The sequence below is a fragment of the Pantherophis guttatus genome, chromosome 3 (assembly GCF_059756535.1).
Source record: "Pantherophis guttatus breed Tessera chromosome 3, ASM5975653v1, whole genome shotgun sequence".
In the NCBI taxonomy this organism is placed as follows: Eukaryota; Metazoa; Chordata; class Lepidosauria; order Squamata; family Colubridae; genus Pantherophis; species Pantherophis guttatus.
Window position 1 is genome coordinate 56,593,406 of NC_142065.1, and position 16,657 is coordinate 56,610,062.

At 36.2% G+C, this 16,657-nt stretch overlaps 1 protein-coding gene across 2 annotated transcripts in view; it reads left to right on the forward strand.

Moving 5' to 3' along the window:
- IPO13 (importin 13) overlaps positions 1-16,657 on the forward strand; it is a 52,844-nt gene that overhangs the window by 34,888 nt on the left and 1,299 nt on the right. For both annotated transcript variants that reach the window (XM_034414884.3, XM_087889644.1), the window contains exons 12-19: positions 1,135-1,215; positions 7,137-7,274; positions 7,682-7,778; positions 9,204-9,256; positions 14,327-14,393; positions 14,632-14,690; positions 15,049-15,138; positions 15,510-15,691. In XM_034414884.3, coding sequence (XP_034270775.1) covers positions 1,135-1,215; positions 7,137-7,274; positions 7,682-7,778; positions 9,204-9,256; positions 14,327-14,393; positions 14,632-14,690; positions 15,049-15,138; positions 15,510-15,691 — 767 coding nt within the window. The remainder of the gene's footprint in view (positions 1-1,134; positions 1,216-7,136; positions 7,275-7,681; positions 7,779-9,203; positions 9,257-14,326; positions 14,394-14,631; positions 14,691-15,048; positions 15,139-15,509; positions 15,692-16,657) is intronic.

Here is a 16,657-nt window from a genome sequence, read left to right on the forward strand (position 1 = left end):
AGAACCACTTAAAATCACAACATTCCCATTTTAAACATGGTCAAATAAACCAACTTTGTATTCCTTTTTTTATACAGAACAATCTTTCTTTGTAATCCATTCAGATGATTGTTGATCCTTGTTATGAATGTCTTCAATACAGCCTTTTTGTAAGTCCAGCAAAAAAAAAAAAAAGTGCTCTCTGGTACTGTCATTTTTATTTCCTTCTTAATTTTTAAAGTCCCATCTATTTTTTCTTTTTTTTTCTGATAACAAATCCTTATTCAAAGTTTTGTTCTGATTGTTTTCAGATAGATTTCCTTCCATATGTTTTTTTCCTGTAATATCTTATTCTGGGAAGACACCGTTCCCAAGAAGACACAAGACAGCTGATATAATTAGTCCTGTTGCAGTTCCCATTACAGTTTTTCAAAGATATTTCTAACCAGCCTTATAAATTCCTTTTCTTGTTATGTCTCCAATATCAAAACAGTTTTTATTTCCCACAAAAATATATTATTTAAGATTAGTTTTAAAGTCTTCAAAATCCAATATTCCAAAGTTTTCTGAGCCCTTTCTCTGTTTAAAACTTTTATAGCCAAAACCTTGTCTTACTTTTTTGCTGTTTATTTTAAAATCTTAAAGTTTATAAAGCTAGATCTTCTTTTTCTTATATTAAAGATTGAAGGCATCTCATCTCATCTTTGTCACTTTGAAAGTGTCTTAACTTCTTTGAAGCAGTTAATAGGCAATTTCCACAATTGCCACAAACATTATCTCCTCTTTTCATGGAGCCATCTTTAGCCTGCCATCTTCCCTGGAAGTCCCCTTGTATTCTTCTATTCTAAGTGAGACTCTTTAGCTGAGTTACTGAGCAGTTTTTATATGACTTTTTTTAGTGTTCAGAACATTCCTTAAAAAAGATACAAGCTTTGTTTGTATTAGTCGTTGAGAATGAGAAATACGCTATGCATTGTATATTATTAGAGATGCATTACTAGTGTACTTATAGGAGGTGCACAAAAGGTTTTCAAGACAATCTCTGACCTTCTTTCTACCAGAAAATCTGAACATCTATAAATATTCTGCTAAATTCAAAATAATGTAAGACACACCCATTTCTGAATTATATTCTATGTTCATTCTCGTTTATAGGTAGTGGTGGTATTACAGCAAGTTTTCCAGCTCATCCAGAAAGTGCTCAGCAAGTGGTTAAATGACGCACAAGTTGTGGAGGTAATGCTTCTTCTAATTTAAAAAAAAATCACCCAAAGGGATACAGGGCAGGCCATTTGCTTCAGGTAGTTACAGTGCCGGAGCAAGTGGATTTACTGCTCTGATATCTGGCCCCCAGGGATCTGCTAATAACAAAACATTTCTTTTAAAGACATAGGCCTGAGAAAAACTTCACCTTTCTGCTAGGAGGAAAAACCCAGATTTATCCTGTGGTGCTGTAAAAATATTTGATCTGTGTTAGGTACTTGACATACTGCTGTAGTATACTCATCTGGGTTAGTCTGCTTTGTTTCTTAGCATTAGATCTGCTCTATTTCTTCTTAAATAGCAGGAAATTATCATGCCATCCCCTTTCTAAGGTAAGTTATGGCACATATGAATTGAGTCAAGCATATATACTTAAGAAGCATGATTATCATCTATGTAGCAGTAGTGTCATTTGAATTATTCACTGTATTTTTATCACACTGCAATTTTGTAATTTTTTATCTATATATGTAACCAAGTGCAATATACGTATGAACTGTATGAATAACAACTTGGCATTCTTGCCTTACAATAAGTTAAAATCGATTTAGTTGCTATTTTTTAAAAAATTCACAATTATGAAAGTATTTAAAACCTCAAAAATATTTGCCGTTAATCTAATACCAATCTGATTTGCTTTTAGCAAAATGGTATAACTTTTATTATATCCTACATTGTTAATTGTTTAGTGTAATTAACCTATGCATTTTACATTGTGTCCTCTGGATCAGAAAGATAAGTGCTTCCTGGCTGGGGATTCTAGAAGATCATCTCAAGTAATTCCCTTAATTTGGAAAGGGCTGAATTGGTTCAGTTCATTTCGGTCCAGTTCAATTTTTCCTCTGATGACTTGGTAATACAGCTTAAAACATCTTGAAATGATTGCTGCTGTTAAAAAAAAGAAAGAGAGAGAGGGAGAATGGTTGGGAGAAAACAGATATCCAGCTGTGCTCATGCAGATATATGCAAGAAAGGAACATTGAGATTAAAAGAGTTTGCTGTCCTGTGGTAATATTTTGTGTTGTTGTTGTTAGTCGCGAAGTTGTGTCCGACCCATCACGACCCCGACCCCATGGACAACATTCCTCCAGGCCTTCCAGTCCTCTACCATCCTCTGGAGTCCATTTAAGCTCATGCCGACTGCTTCAGTGACTCCATCCAGCCACCTCATTCTCTCTCGTCCCTTTCTTCTTTTGCCCTCAATCATTCCCAGCATTAGGCTCTTATCCAGTGAATCCTTCCTTCTCATTAGGTGGCCAAAGTATTTGAGTTTCACCTTCAGATCTGGCCTTCTAAAGAGCAGTCAGGGTTGATCTCTTCTAGGACTGACCGGTTTGATCGCCTTGCAGTCCAAGGGACTCGCAGGAGTCTCCTCCAGCACCATAGTTCAAAGGCCCCAATTCTTTGGTGCTCAGCCTTTCTTATGGTCCAACTTTCACAGCCATACATTGCAACTGGGAAAACCAGTTTGACTATACACACTTTTGTTGGCAGGGTGATGTCTCTGCTTTTTAGTATGCTGTCTAGATTTGCCATAGCTTTCCTCCCCAGGACCAAGCGTCTTTTAATTTCTTGGCTGTGGCCCCCATCTGCGGTGATCTTGGAGCCCAGGAAAATAAAATCTGTCACTATCTCCATTTCTTCCCCCTTTATTTGCCAGGAATTGAGAGGGCCGGATGCCATAATCTTAGTTTTCTTAATGTTGAATTTCAAGCCAACTTTTGCACTCTCCTCCTTCACCCTCATCAAGAGGCTCTTTAGTTCCTCTTCACTGTCTGCCATTAGAGTGGTATCATCTGCATATCTGAGGTTATTGATATTTCTCCCAGCAATCTTAATTCCAACTTGTGATTCATCTAACCCCGCCTTTCTCATGATATGCTCTGCATATAAGTTAAGTAGGCAGGGTGACAGTATACAGCCTTGCCAAACTCCTTTCTCAATTTTTAACCAATCAGTGATTCCGTGTCCAGTTCTCACTGTTGCTTCTTAACCCGCATATAGGTTTCTCAAAAGACACATAAGATGGTTTGGTACTCCCATCTCTTTAAGAACTTGCCATAATTGTGATTCACACAATCAAAGGCTTTAGCATAGTCAATGAAGCAGAAGTAGATGTTTTCCTGGAATTCCCTAGCTTTCTCTATGATTCAGCGTATGTTGGCAATTTGATCTCTAGTTCCTCTGCCTCTTCGAAATCCTGCCTGCACTTCTGGTAGTTCTCGGTCCACATACTGCTGGAGCCTAGCTTGTAGGATTTAACTTTGTTAGCATGTGAAATGAGTGCAATGGTGTGGTAGTTTGAACATTCTTTGGCATTGCCCTTCTTTGGAATTGGAATGTAAACTGACCTTTTCCAATCCTGTGGCCACTGTTGAGTTTTCCAAATTTGCTGGTAAATTGAGTGTAGCACTTTTACTGCATCGTCTTTCAAGATTTTGAATAGCTCAGCTGGAATACTGTCATCTCACTAGCTTTGTTGTTGTTCAGATAATATTGTGGTAATGTTTGCTGCAGTTTAAATGAGCCTTGGTGTGTCATTCTTTGGTTGACCCTCATTAATGGGAAAGCAACAGTCATTGTGATCTCTTCTCTCCCAGTGAAAGTGCTATGATAATTTCTCCCTCACTCCTCATTTCCTCTTGTTTTCTTTGTTACTTTATCTTATATAGAATATTGCTACATTTTATATAACATGTAAAATATAATTTTATGTTGTTGTAAATAGTTGCAATATCTTTTTTAGACAGCTCACTTAAAACCAGTGGATAAAAGTAGCCAATTGAAAGGGAATGCAACAATTGATCTATGTGTATTTCACCTAGAGAACTGAGAAGTACATCCAGCCTGTGAAGAGTTAGGAATTTTTGTAACAAATACCATGAAAGAAAGGAAAAAAAAATAAACTATACAATTTGTAACAGGAGATTAGCAACCAGCTGCTATATCCATGTGCCTAAGGCTATTCCTTTGTAGTATTATTTAATATGAGACAAATGAGTGCTGGAAATTCTTTAAATTCATTTCTGGTTATGTTTTGTTTTCTTGCTTTATCTTTTGCTTAGGTTTACATGCTTATTTAAAAAGTAAAATAAGTACAATCAGTACAAACTTGAAAACAAGCTTTCATATGGCTAAAATTTCTGTTTGATATATCTGCAGGACAAATCAAAAGCTGTTAACATTAAATTCTCAACCATTTCCCTAATGAAATTATATCTCTAGTTTTGCCTTAATATGAATGAGGTTCTTTAACAGTGCTTGAATATAGAACTTTAAAAATTGTATTAACTTCAATCACTTATCCAGTGTAACACTGTGAAATAAGTATTTCTGAAAAAGAAGTTTCTCACCTATCATTGTAGACATCCAATGAAGGGAAGCATGATTATTCTGTTGGTCTCAGTGTTGAACTGCTCTTACTGACTTTTGTAAAAGTCAGTAAGTTATTTGAAAAATACAAAGAGTGCTATCATTTAATCCTTAGTCTTCTCTACTCAAGAATATTCTTATAATAATTTTCATTGTCTTTTTCTGAATTCAACTAAATTCCAATTTAATTGAATCTTTCTAAATATGTGCAGGCCAGAATTAGACATAATAAAACAAAGTAAGATTTGGCCAGTGCAAAATAATTGCTAACAATCCTTCTATTGATTTGGAAACATCGCTTCTGTTGATGCAGCCTAAAAAGTACATTTGACCTTTTTTGTTTATTTGCAGTGATATAATGTTATTGACTTATATTGACATTGAAGTCAACTACTATTTTTATTTCCCTGCAAGCACAGCTACCAAGCTATGTATTTTTCTTCCTTTACCTTGGAATTCAGTTTCTTTTGTTTTCTAAATGAAAAAAGTGTATCATGTCAAGGGTGGCCTCTATGCCTTCCCCTATATCTCAAGGAGAACATTGTCAAAAAAAAAGTATTCCTGAAATACTTAGGCTTGGTGAAATTTTCCAAACAGATGTTAGGTAATATAACTACTGTTATATAACTACTATATAACCCTATAATTACTGTGTCATGTCTGTGCAATTTGCACAGATTTGCAATTTGTTTTTGGAAGATATTATTCACATAATTTCCATGATGAGACTTGTGATAGGAAAAAATCAACCCCAGTGTGCCTTTTATTTGTTCCTCTGATTATTTTACCACAGATGCTCTTTAAAATGCATTCACCTGGGTTTCTGAACAGGAGTGATTACTTTTAACATATATAGTGCCTTTTTTCTATTGCTTCTATTCCCATTGAACAGATTTTATATTTCAACTGCTAGATTTCATTCATGGCATTCTTCCACCATGTCTTTATCATACCGATTAAATCTTATTTGCTTTCCTATTTTAATAGTTTGTTCATCTTGTTTATGTCACATCTAAAAATTAGTGTATTGACAAAAGAGGCCATAAACTTTATGAACCAATGATCTTTTTGATTTTCATTCAGTCCTCCAATGCCTCTTACAGTTTTTTATAGCAAAAAGTATTTATCAATGATTTTTACTTCAGGATTTTAGTCCACATGAGATTCATTATGAATCCCTATAACCAAATTTATAATATTTTGGCCAAATTGTTTCATCAGGCCTTTTGTTTGTTTGTTTAGTGTTATTTATATAGCTGTCCAAATGTGATCTTACAAGGTGCATACCATCTTGTGGAAGAAGTCTGCCATGTACATAACTCAAACCATGGATACCAGAAACTAAATCTTTCCTGTTACCACCACTTTCGTAGCCATTCACTTGCAATATGCTTGAGATGGAAATTTTCATACCAAACTACAATGCAGTTTATGCACAAATAAATGTTGGGCTGAAAACAACTTAAGAAGACCAAAGGCCTGAATATTTAAGCTATTTATTCTGTAGATATGGCTGCCTGAGAAAATAATGTGACACATAATGATGTTGTAATAAGAGATTTCATGAGTAATAAATAGAAAGTGTCCCAAAGGTGATTTTTCAAGAGGCTGCTTTTTCTTTGAAGACTTTCCGCTTCTCATCCAAGAAGCTTCTTCAGCTCTGACTGGATGGTGGGGGAATGGAAGGATTTATATACCTTGCACACAGCTAGTCATTTGCATTCTTTTAGTGAGTCGTTGAAGCCACCTAGAGGTTTATCTGTGTCGTCATGGTCACCTGAGTAGTGCAAATGGGTGTGGAGCCTTCTTGGAACTGTTGAAAGGACTGTGTTGTAGACTGCAGATAGATGATGTCTCCCCCTCTGTTGAGAGACGGCTGTTCAGTTTTGACATAGATGCAAATTACCGTCTGTCTGCAAGGAGTATAAATCCTTCCATTCCCCACCATCTAGTCAGAGCTGAAGAAGTTTCTTGGATGAAAAGCGAAATGTTTTCAAAGAAAAACAGAAAGTCCAGTTCCCTCATGAAAAAGCACCTTTGGGACAACCATGACCTAGATGATTGAGAATCTCCATGGATAAATAGAAAGTGTTTAAATTGTTTGGAGAATAGCAGGCTTTCCTACAGTACATCCTTTGGTGTTATATGCATATCACAATGTCCCAACTGAAAAATATTTTCACTTCCATTCAAGAAAACCAACTTTTGAAACAGCAGGAGAATTGTAAAAATGAAAAGACCATAATATTGTAATAGTGGCTGATGTGAGCCAGGTAGAACATTATTTTTTAAAAAAATGGGGAGCCAAAGATTACTCTTTCTTTAATCATGAATCTTCGCTGGATGATCACAAACAAGTCTTGCTCAGTCTACCCTATCTCAAAGGATAAAATACAAAAAAAATATGCTGCCTCAAATTTCTTCAAGGAAGAATAGAATACAAAACAAGTAACTCCTTAGTTGAGGGAAAAAATTATTCCATGGACCCAGTTTTCCCTTGACACAGCCTCTTTTCCCCACAGTCTGTGTGCTCCATTTTTGAAAAATCTGTGAAGACTCTTCTAGATGATTTTGCACCCATGGTGCCTCAACTGTGTGAGATGCTGGGACAGATGTATAGCACTATTCCTCAGGCATCTGCTATTGACCTCACCAGGCAGGTAAGGGTTTTTTTTTAGAACATTAATCTCTGGTAAATACTAAATTCAGAAAGGAAACTAATACTTGTTGAGCAGTTTTTCTGCCATCTGGTGCTCTTGGCTTTTCCTTTGATACAATAATTTTACAAAAATGAAATATTTTTTTCCTCTGTTAGCGCATGTAAATGGATGGTTTGTGTCTGTATGGGCAAAAACAAATGAAAAACTGCAATATCCTTGAATCATCTAACCTCTTGCCTCCTTTGGTATCTTAAGACGAAAGCTTTCACTGATGCTTAATAGCAGAGACAATTCATTGGCCCAAATATGAGTAAGGGGAGGAAGTTGGTAAAAAGTAGGTTTAGGAATGTGAAATAGAATGGAAAATATCATAACTATTTGTTTTCTGTGTTCTCTTACATCCTCAGCTGGTTCACATTTTTGCCCATGAGCCTGCCCACTTCCCACCGATCAGGGCGCTCTTTCTGCTTGTCACATCAGTTACATTAACACTCTTTCAGCAAGGTATGTATTTCTTGAGACCCTCACTCTTATGAAGCACTTGCATTGGTAACAGTTCTTTCTAATTGTAAGACGTTCAGATTCGCCTGTAGGATTACAGATAGTCACCGTTCCCTTGTTCAGATAATAGGCATTGAATGAGCTCCAATGGAGTTTAGAAATTATATCCTGAGTAACAAGAACCAAATTTTTTAGCTTGTTTCTCCCTGAATATCAATCGTTATTTGAGAGGGCAATAGTGCTATCATGTTCTCCTCTCCCCTCGTTCCGGTTTGTTAAAATTGAAACTGTGCCCTTTGGTTGTCAGATTCTCAGTTTTAATAGAAAGTAGAGTTAGTAGTCTTGTTCGCATAATGGTTGGCTTTGAATAAGACCTACTACCGGTAGGGAGTGTGTTGCTATTTAATACAGCATAACCAAAACAGTGTGTTGTCACTCACATCTATCTGGTCCTGTGGCCCAGTTTGTTCTGAAGGTTCTGCACCACAACTCCCCTGTCCTTCTGCTTACAGGTTTTCTCTCAGAGCTCTGCTGATTTCCTAGCAAGTGTTTGGGTTTGCCTTTTGCTTCTGCGGAACTGCCATACTGCCATTAAGGTGTCCGTAATTGAGGGGATAAGCTTAAAGTATGTAAATAAAATCAATATGCAATAGCATGGTATTAGGGTATCTGGTCCCATCCCCAGATGGCTGGTTGGAACTTGGAACTTGGAATCAGTACTTGAGTGATACCCTGTCAATGCCTGGTTTCATTAGGCAGAGCTATGGCATCAACACAGAGGAAGATGAGTCTCATGGTGCATGATGCTGAAACGAAGAGTGGTTATCAGCAGTCATGCTGGTCTTTCCCTATTAAAAATGTTGCAAAGTTATATACTTCCCAGTCAAGTGAACATTTTGACAAGAGTGAAAGGAGCATAGTGTGTTGGGATGGCCATTAGAGTTCAAATGGATTTTAGAACTTTTATTCACTCACATCAATATTGGATTTGTCAATAGACTCTAGAATTATCTTCAGGGACCAAGTATTTTAAGATAAGTATCCAGTGCAAATATGCTAGTTCTCTAAAAGAAATTGATGTCCAGTTAGTTCCTGCTTTTCTTTTCCTTCCCTGCTAGGGTACAGTCAGTTCCCCCTTCTTATTCCTGGTGCTTGGCAGGGGAATCTGGGCAATATGCCTATTCCTTTGCACTTTCTTTCTGTTCTTGGGTTTCCAAGCTCCATGATTTTTGTATGTTTTGTTTCTTTAACTTGCTTCAAGCTGCTCATGTGCCTGCCCTCTTCAGCCCACCCTGTTGCACCCTCCCCCCCACCCTTCCCTTACTCCTGTTTTCACTTGTAAATTCTTTCTGTATCACATAACTATATGATGTTAAGTTGCTGTTTGTATGATTTTTCTCTTCAGTTACATCTTTATTATATTTTTAGGGCCCAGGGATCATCCTGATATTGTTGATTCATTTATGCAACTCCTGGCACAGGTGTGTTTTAGTTTCTTATTCATTCACTTTCTGTTCTCTCTCTTTCTCTTTTTTAATTCAATTTAAACCTATTTTAGCTTTCTGTTGACAACGTTTTTCCTTTTAGTTGAATATCGAGTTTCTCATCTGTTTCTGTGGAAGTTGAAAACAAAACATTATCCCTTTTCTTAGGTATAAGTTTATCCCTTCTTCTCTACATAGAAATGGAACAAGACCTCTAGATTGGATTTGGTTCAGGCTGTGACCTGTAACAGGAAGAACCTTTGGAAAATGGCGAATGCAGTTCAAAAACTTTAAAAATCCATATTGTAAATGTTTTGCATGTTTGGCTCTAATGATTCTGAGCTCTTAACAAATCCAGAGTCTCTAGTTGTTGGGTAGAAGTCAGTGATCTAGTGGGTTATATCTAAACTTCTAGGAGAGAAACCTGATCTAATGTGAGTAACAGGAAACAACAACTTGATTTGTTTAAGTGCTTTCAAAGTCTTTTGGTGCTCCATCCTTCTTCACTCTTGTTGAGATTTCCTGGGTTGGGTTTTTTTTCCAGATCATGAATTTTCATGCCGTCTTGTGTCAAATGTTGTTGTAATGATGTAATGTACAATGCGCAGTGAGGTACTGCTCGGATAGTTCATCTTGGGAATAAGTGGACCGTGAACTGCTTTTGGGTTGGATGAGCAATATCTGTACTGGAAATCAGATGCAGGATTATGAATTAATGAAGCAGGGAAGGATATGATCTTTGATATCATCTGGTTCTCCTGACTACAGCAAGATGCTCTCCTCTTGGCTCTGATTTATTGTTGCTTGATAAGCTTTTTTGTAGGCTGTGATGTGGAAAGTGTTTTAGCACCTAGCCCCCCCTTGTGACAGATTTTAAACCTTGCAACCATTATTTATTTATTTATTTATTTATTTATTGGTTCGATTTATATGCTGCCCTTCTCCGGAGACTCAGGGCGGCTTACAATATGTTAAGCAATAGCCTTCATACTTTTGTATATACCTGCTTAGTAGGGCTTTCGCACCCCCCAAACAGTGTTCTTTTTTTTTTTAATACAAAGTCATCTTATTGCCCCCACAATCCGGGTCAAATGCAAATACATCTCACATTTTTTTCTTCCGTAAAACTAAAGAAATCTCAGAAAAATATGGAATGTTAACAATATTTTAAGAATCAGGGTATCACCTTCTTAAAAATGCTTTTTCTTCACCTGAGGAGGTATTGTCTACTCTTAGAAAATTTATGAGACTCTGACATAAGAAAAAGATTGGGATTTGTTGACATAGTTACTATAGTACTGCCTACCATTGCTCATTAGTTTGTTTCAACACTAATTAAAAATACAGATAGTCCTCAACCTATGACCACAGTTGAGCCCAAAATTTCTAGCTAAGTGAGACATTTGTTAGGTGAGTTTATGTCTCTTATAGAGATGCTTTTCTTAGCAGAAATAAACAATTTCTTTAGTCATGTGCTTGTTGTCCTGATATTAAATAATGCATAAAAGAACTCAGTGAGTGTCCAGACAATATTTATCAATAATTTTATACAGAACTTTTGGGAGCTAATTTGCTTCAGCTCTGATACATTATGACCATGCTTTTTGAAATTCTGTGTTTCTGTCTGTTCTGGCAATTTTTCAAGAATCCACTTTTCCCAAGAAGATGTAGAGCAGGGGTCTCCGACCTCTGGTCCATGGCCCACTAGTGAGCTGTGAGCTATTTGTAATCGGGCCGTGGAAATGGCATGTGCACCTGCATTCCCACTTATGCAAGCAGCAGTTGAGCTTGTGCACGCGCACTCCAATGCTTGAGGGACAGGCACACCACTCTCACAAACGGGGCTACGTGTGCTTGCCAGTTGCTCACACAGAACCATCCCCTCTTCCCTCCAGCCCCCCCCACCAGTCCACAAAGCCCAGAAAGGTTGGGGAATTCTGCTGTAGAGCATTAAATCAGTACCAGTAATCAAATATTTGGTTGATATAAGTCATTATATGTATTTTCTCCTAGATTATATATCATGGCCTGCTATAGTATAGAAGATCCTGAACTTCTCCAGTAGAGATCATTTATATCTCTTCCAGGGCAACATTTATTGGTATCAAAAAGGAAAAAAGAACAAAGCATATTATAGGGCTCCTCTCTCATCCTAGTTAGCAACATTTCATGATAGCTTTAATTTGCTGTCTGTTCTGAGAGAAAACTCTTTAGCAGAATTGATTGCATATCAGCTGTTCTTTTGCTGATTGATTCAATTTACATGCCTATAAAACATTATTCTAGAATCCCAGATTTAACTTCATAGGATATCAATCAATCTGCAGAATAGACATTTCATTTTGAATAAGTCGTAAGACATCAGTATGATTCTAACAAAAAAAAAAAAACCAGATTCCTTCAAAGACTGGGAAGTTATTAAACAGCATATCAGGATTCTTCAAGAATCCTTTAAAAATGCATGTAGAATAGATTCTTTTTATGTCTGCATAGTTGGTTTTGATTGTGCCCTTGAAGAAACCAAATTAAAGTCTCATGAGATGCCTGTGTTTGCTTGCAAAACTTCATTTCTGCATACAAACAAAAGCAATATTTCAATATTGTTCCAATAATTTTATGTTATAGTAGAAATGAATGTGAGACCAGATTCTCATTTAGTGCAACATGAGACAACATACATTCCTGTAACTCTCCATACACTTTTTATGATAATTTCTTGAAGAAAACAAAGCAAGTAACTTATTAACTTCATGTTTTGTCTTCTGATCTGGCAGATCTACATGTTAGTTCAAAAGGACAATAAATAAAATACATTTACTAGGCAGTAGATAAAAAATCTCCATCTTCCAAGCACTTTGATAAAAATTGTTTGGATCACAAACTTAAATGTATCAATGGAATCTGGCCAATTGCCCAGTGAAAACACCAAAGGATATATGACATAAATGAAAGAACACTGCAGATATCTAGGAATGACCTATGTTTTATATTTGCATCACATGAAGCAGGGCTTCAATTGGTGATGTAAATGAAACATACTGGAGAAATATGAAAAAAAGTGTTGCTTATTTTATTTATGTATTTATTATCAATCTAAGTATATTATAGAAAATTCTGAATCAGTATTAATCATCTATGTTTTTGGATTATAGATGAGATTTTTAAGAATGGTTTAATTTAAAAAAGCATTTCCTGGAATTTGATGACTCTCTTAAAAGGCAAGAATATACTGTTATAATATACTGTTAAACTCTGCTTACACTTTTTATAGTCTGTTTATGGACAAAACACCTAACTTAACAGATGCTGTTTTTTACACTACATTATTAGTGGCCCCTTTTCAAGCATGTTGTCTTAAGTCACAAAGTTAAAAAATGTCCTGGGTAGATTGCCTTACTAGCCCAGGAGAATATTTGATCTATTTGCAGTGAAATTTCTGGTGTGAATTTCATTAGAAGCCATTATTGGGAGATTGAGATGCTTACACCTAGCAGAATTGTCTAGAATAAAGAGATTGATGAACCAATTTTATTACCTCCCCAAGCACCTGAACTAGAATACTGTTTTTTTTAAACAATCTTGTAATCCCTTGCATCGGAGTGGAATCAGGGTGACTGAATGGAACTGTGCATTTACTGGTTGGATGCTCTTCCTGATGCCTATGTGAAGCTCATGGCAGATATTTTCTCTTTGCCCCCAGAGAGAGAAATATCTGCCGCTACCTAGGATCAAACGCACATCTCACAAGACCTCCATCTCTAGACCACCACGCTGCTCTGAACTACAGCAGCTATATTCCAACTCTCTTAGAATATAATTACACCACAATTCTCTTTGCTTTCTATATTGTAAGGGCCAAATATGATTCAACATACTTGCTTTTCATTTAAGGTCACTGTAAGATACTTATCTAAATCAAAAGTTGTGTGAATATGGCAAGAAAATAGACTTTTTCTGGTAAAATAATGGCAAAATATACTATTGAAATTAATAAAACATTTAAGATAGTTTTAGCAATATAAAAATGATATAAAGTCTATAAATTAACTCCAACAAGGTTAAAACAGTAGTCTTAAAACAAATGAAAGTAAAATATAGTTTGTATCTTTCATCAGGAAAAGGAACACAACTAATCTGATTGCTTTTGTTTGTAAGTGAAACAAAGAGAGCAAGGAAAATAGAACACAAAGATATAGAAATGAGTTATTGCAGTTAAAAATATTCTTAGAAAATCCAATTCCTACTCATTATGTAACAAGATTTGTATTTTAATAATAGAAAACATGTGTAATAATGTGGTTAGACAACAGGGATCCTTTGTAAATAGAACAGAGTACACAGAAATGCCATAGTTAATCAGGCACAGGAGTTGGAGCTGTTGTCCATGGTGCTGAAAGATTTGTTGCTGTTAAAGGTATCTTGAAAATCCAGTTGCTCTGCATCATAGAAGAGACCTACTATTTGTAATATTTTAGTGATCACTATACTTCAGTTGTGTAAAATTTGATTAGACGATACAGAATTTGCTGTTTGGCTAAAGCTTTGTACTTAGGAATGTCGTGATAACTCATACTTCAGAACAAAAGTATAGGAACTGGGAATTGCAATCCATACTGCTGATAGACTAAGTATGTATTGTTATTGTTTCTACTTTATGTGGTATTGTAATATGTTTCTAGGCAGATGTAGATATAAAAAAGTAAACTTGAAGGCTAAGTATCCAATTAATCCTTATTCTGATACTCTAGAGTGGAATTCCTATACCTGGGGTATAGCATTATTTGTAACAAATTAGGAATACTAGGAAGCTGTTTTCCAGATAATAATTCAATTTCATGTTTCTTCAGAGGCTCCTCCTTACCTGGACCCCTATGCTCTTGAATTGTAAAGACACATTCATCTTATAATCATTTCCCTTTTTCCCATACCTGGCTTACTGTGTTTTATAGCTGATGGCCAGGTAAGTTGCACATGCAAGCCTTTGCCAAGGGTTCCTGTGCGGCAATTGCTTGTCCAAGGCTTGCCAGAGCTGTGTTTATTGTCTGTGTATATATGTGTACCTTGCAGGCACTCAAACGGAAACCTGATTTGTTCCTGTGTAGCAGCCTGGATGTCAAAGCAGTATTCCATTGTGGTGAGTAGACAAGTGCCATAGACTGAATAGCTTTAAAATCACTGTGGGAAATGACTTAGACAAATGGGTAACAACCCTTACAAGTTGTGGAGAAAAGTTCTTGATATGGAAATGTCCGCAAAATTAAACAAAACCCATTGTAAAGAGATTTTAGGAAGGAAAGCTTACTTTTTTTTTCAACTCGCCAAAAAAACCTGTAATTACACATGCTGAATACCAAATTATTGCTTCCTTCTAGCTGTGATCTCTCTGAAGTTTCCTGAATCACCAACTGTCAAAGCTGCCTGTGGCTTTTTTGTGAGTATTTGTCTTTGGTAGAGTAGATCTGTCATTAGCTAGTGATATTATAGAATCTTAATATGAAAAGCTTTCTGGGACAGACTAACAAAACACCCAAACCGATGCGTGAGAGGCTCTCCCAGACTGAATGAAAGGGCTCACTTTCATTATTACTTCTTGGGGATACCTCTTTTTATGTACTTAATGTTTGTATTAAGACTTGGAAATAAAATGACAATCTCCCCAGAATTTAATATTTATTTAAATTCTGTCTACAGGAGCGGGATATTTCCAGTTTGAAATTTGTGTTCTTGACATTTTGATCAAAAGTTCTTGATATTTTGTCCACTTAGACCTTTTCTCCCACTTGTTATAGACTGAATTGCTGCCACGCTGTGGGGAGATTGCACCTGTGGGACAAGTGGTACATGAGAATGGCAAAATGCTATTACAAGCTGTAATTGAGGTAAGCAGCGTGTCTTTCATAATCTGGGATCAGTGAAAAAGGATAATTGGGAAGCGCTCTGCTCACACATATGCTGAATTTACTCCAATTTGTTTTATTAATTCAGTTTCCTTGTTATCAGAATATTTACAGGATTCTCTGCAGCATGTTTCTGTCCATGTTTACATTCACATAAATTCCATTAAAGTGGAGCTTATTTTCCAAGTATGTGTGCATAGGATTGGAATCTGTTTAAGGCTGGGGCCTTAAATATTCTGAAGCACTCAACCTGGCCCTTGGTATAATCTACTGGCATCTTCATAAGACATAATGTAAAGTTCACCCTGCAGTACAGTTTACAAGATTTGACTGGATGTGCTCCATCTTTGCAGGGTATAGGTGGCCAAGCTTCACGAAATTTAATGGATCATTTTGCTGAGATTCTTTTTGCTCTCAACAAGCATTGCTTCAGTTACCTGAGTGTGTGGATCAAGGAAGTGATGCAGCAGGATGGCTTCCCATCGACCCGTGTCAGCCCTGAGCAAAAGGACATTTTCAGCCAACAAATTCTCAGGTGAGTTTCTCGGCATATTTTCAGAGAGACAGAATTGTGGAATAATTAAACTGAATAAACTCTATAAATATTATTCCATGTAATGTATCAAGTGCTTAGTTCTAAATTCCTAATTTTTCTTTTAGTTAATTGTTCAATTGAAGTGCAGATGGTAAAAGTCTTAATTAGCCCTATACAGCTAAATCTCTGAAGAATAATTCATTTAATTAGTATTTTATAAAAGAAATAAGTTATAGTATATTCATTAAATATATTAAATATGTACAAGTTATTTGTATAGAGTTCAATAGAAAAAATGGTACACAGAAAGTATATTTTCTCCTTTTTCTGTCTTCTATAGCATGGTGCTGCACTTGTAGGCAAACCAGCTGGAGTGCCTATTATTTATTATTATTATTATTGGTTAATCTTTCGTGTGATTCACAGCCTTTGAGGCTGGTTAATAACTCAGCAACTCGAGTCCTAACCAAGGACATAGGAACTGTTAAGGTATCGTCGGAGGATGTAAGCTGTTCCTAGTAAAGTGGTTTTTTGTAGAGTCAAAATGTTCAAGTCCGGTAAATTTAGAATTTCTAAATAGTGAAGTAGCCCTTTGGGTATTGCTCCAAGGGCTCCAATTACAATCGGGACAACTTTGAAATCCACGTTTTGCTGGCTCAGACTGATAGTAAACTTCCATAATAGAGATTTTTTTCATCCCTAGTCCAGATTTTTCACTTTTTGGGTTTTTCTTCCAGTAGTTTGTCAGCTACTGGATGATGATGATGATGATGATGATGATTATCATCATCATCATCATCATCTTTGGTGTATCCAACCAATTTTCCAAAGTGAAAAGCTACTGGTTAGCTAAGATCAGACAAACCCCTTTGAAGTGATCCAGCATAAGTGTTCCTGTTTATACTTTACACAATATCCCTGCAAATGTGACTGCTCTGGAGCCAGATGACATCATTAGAACGGTGG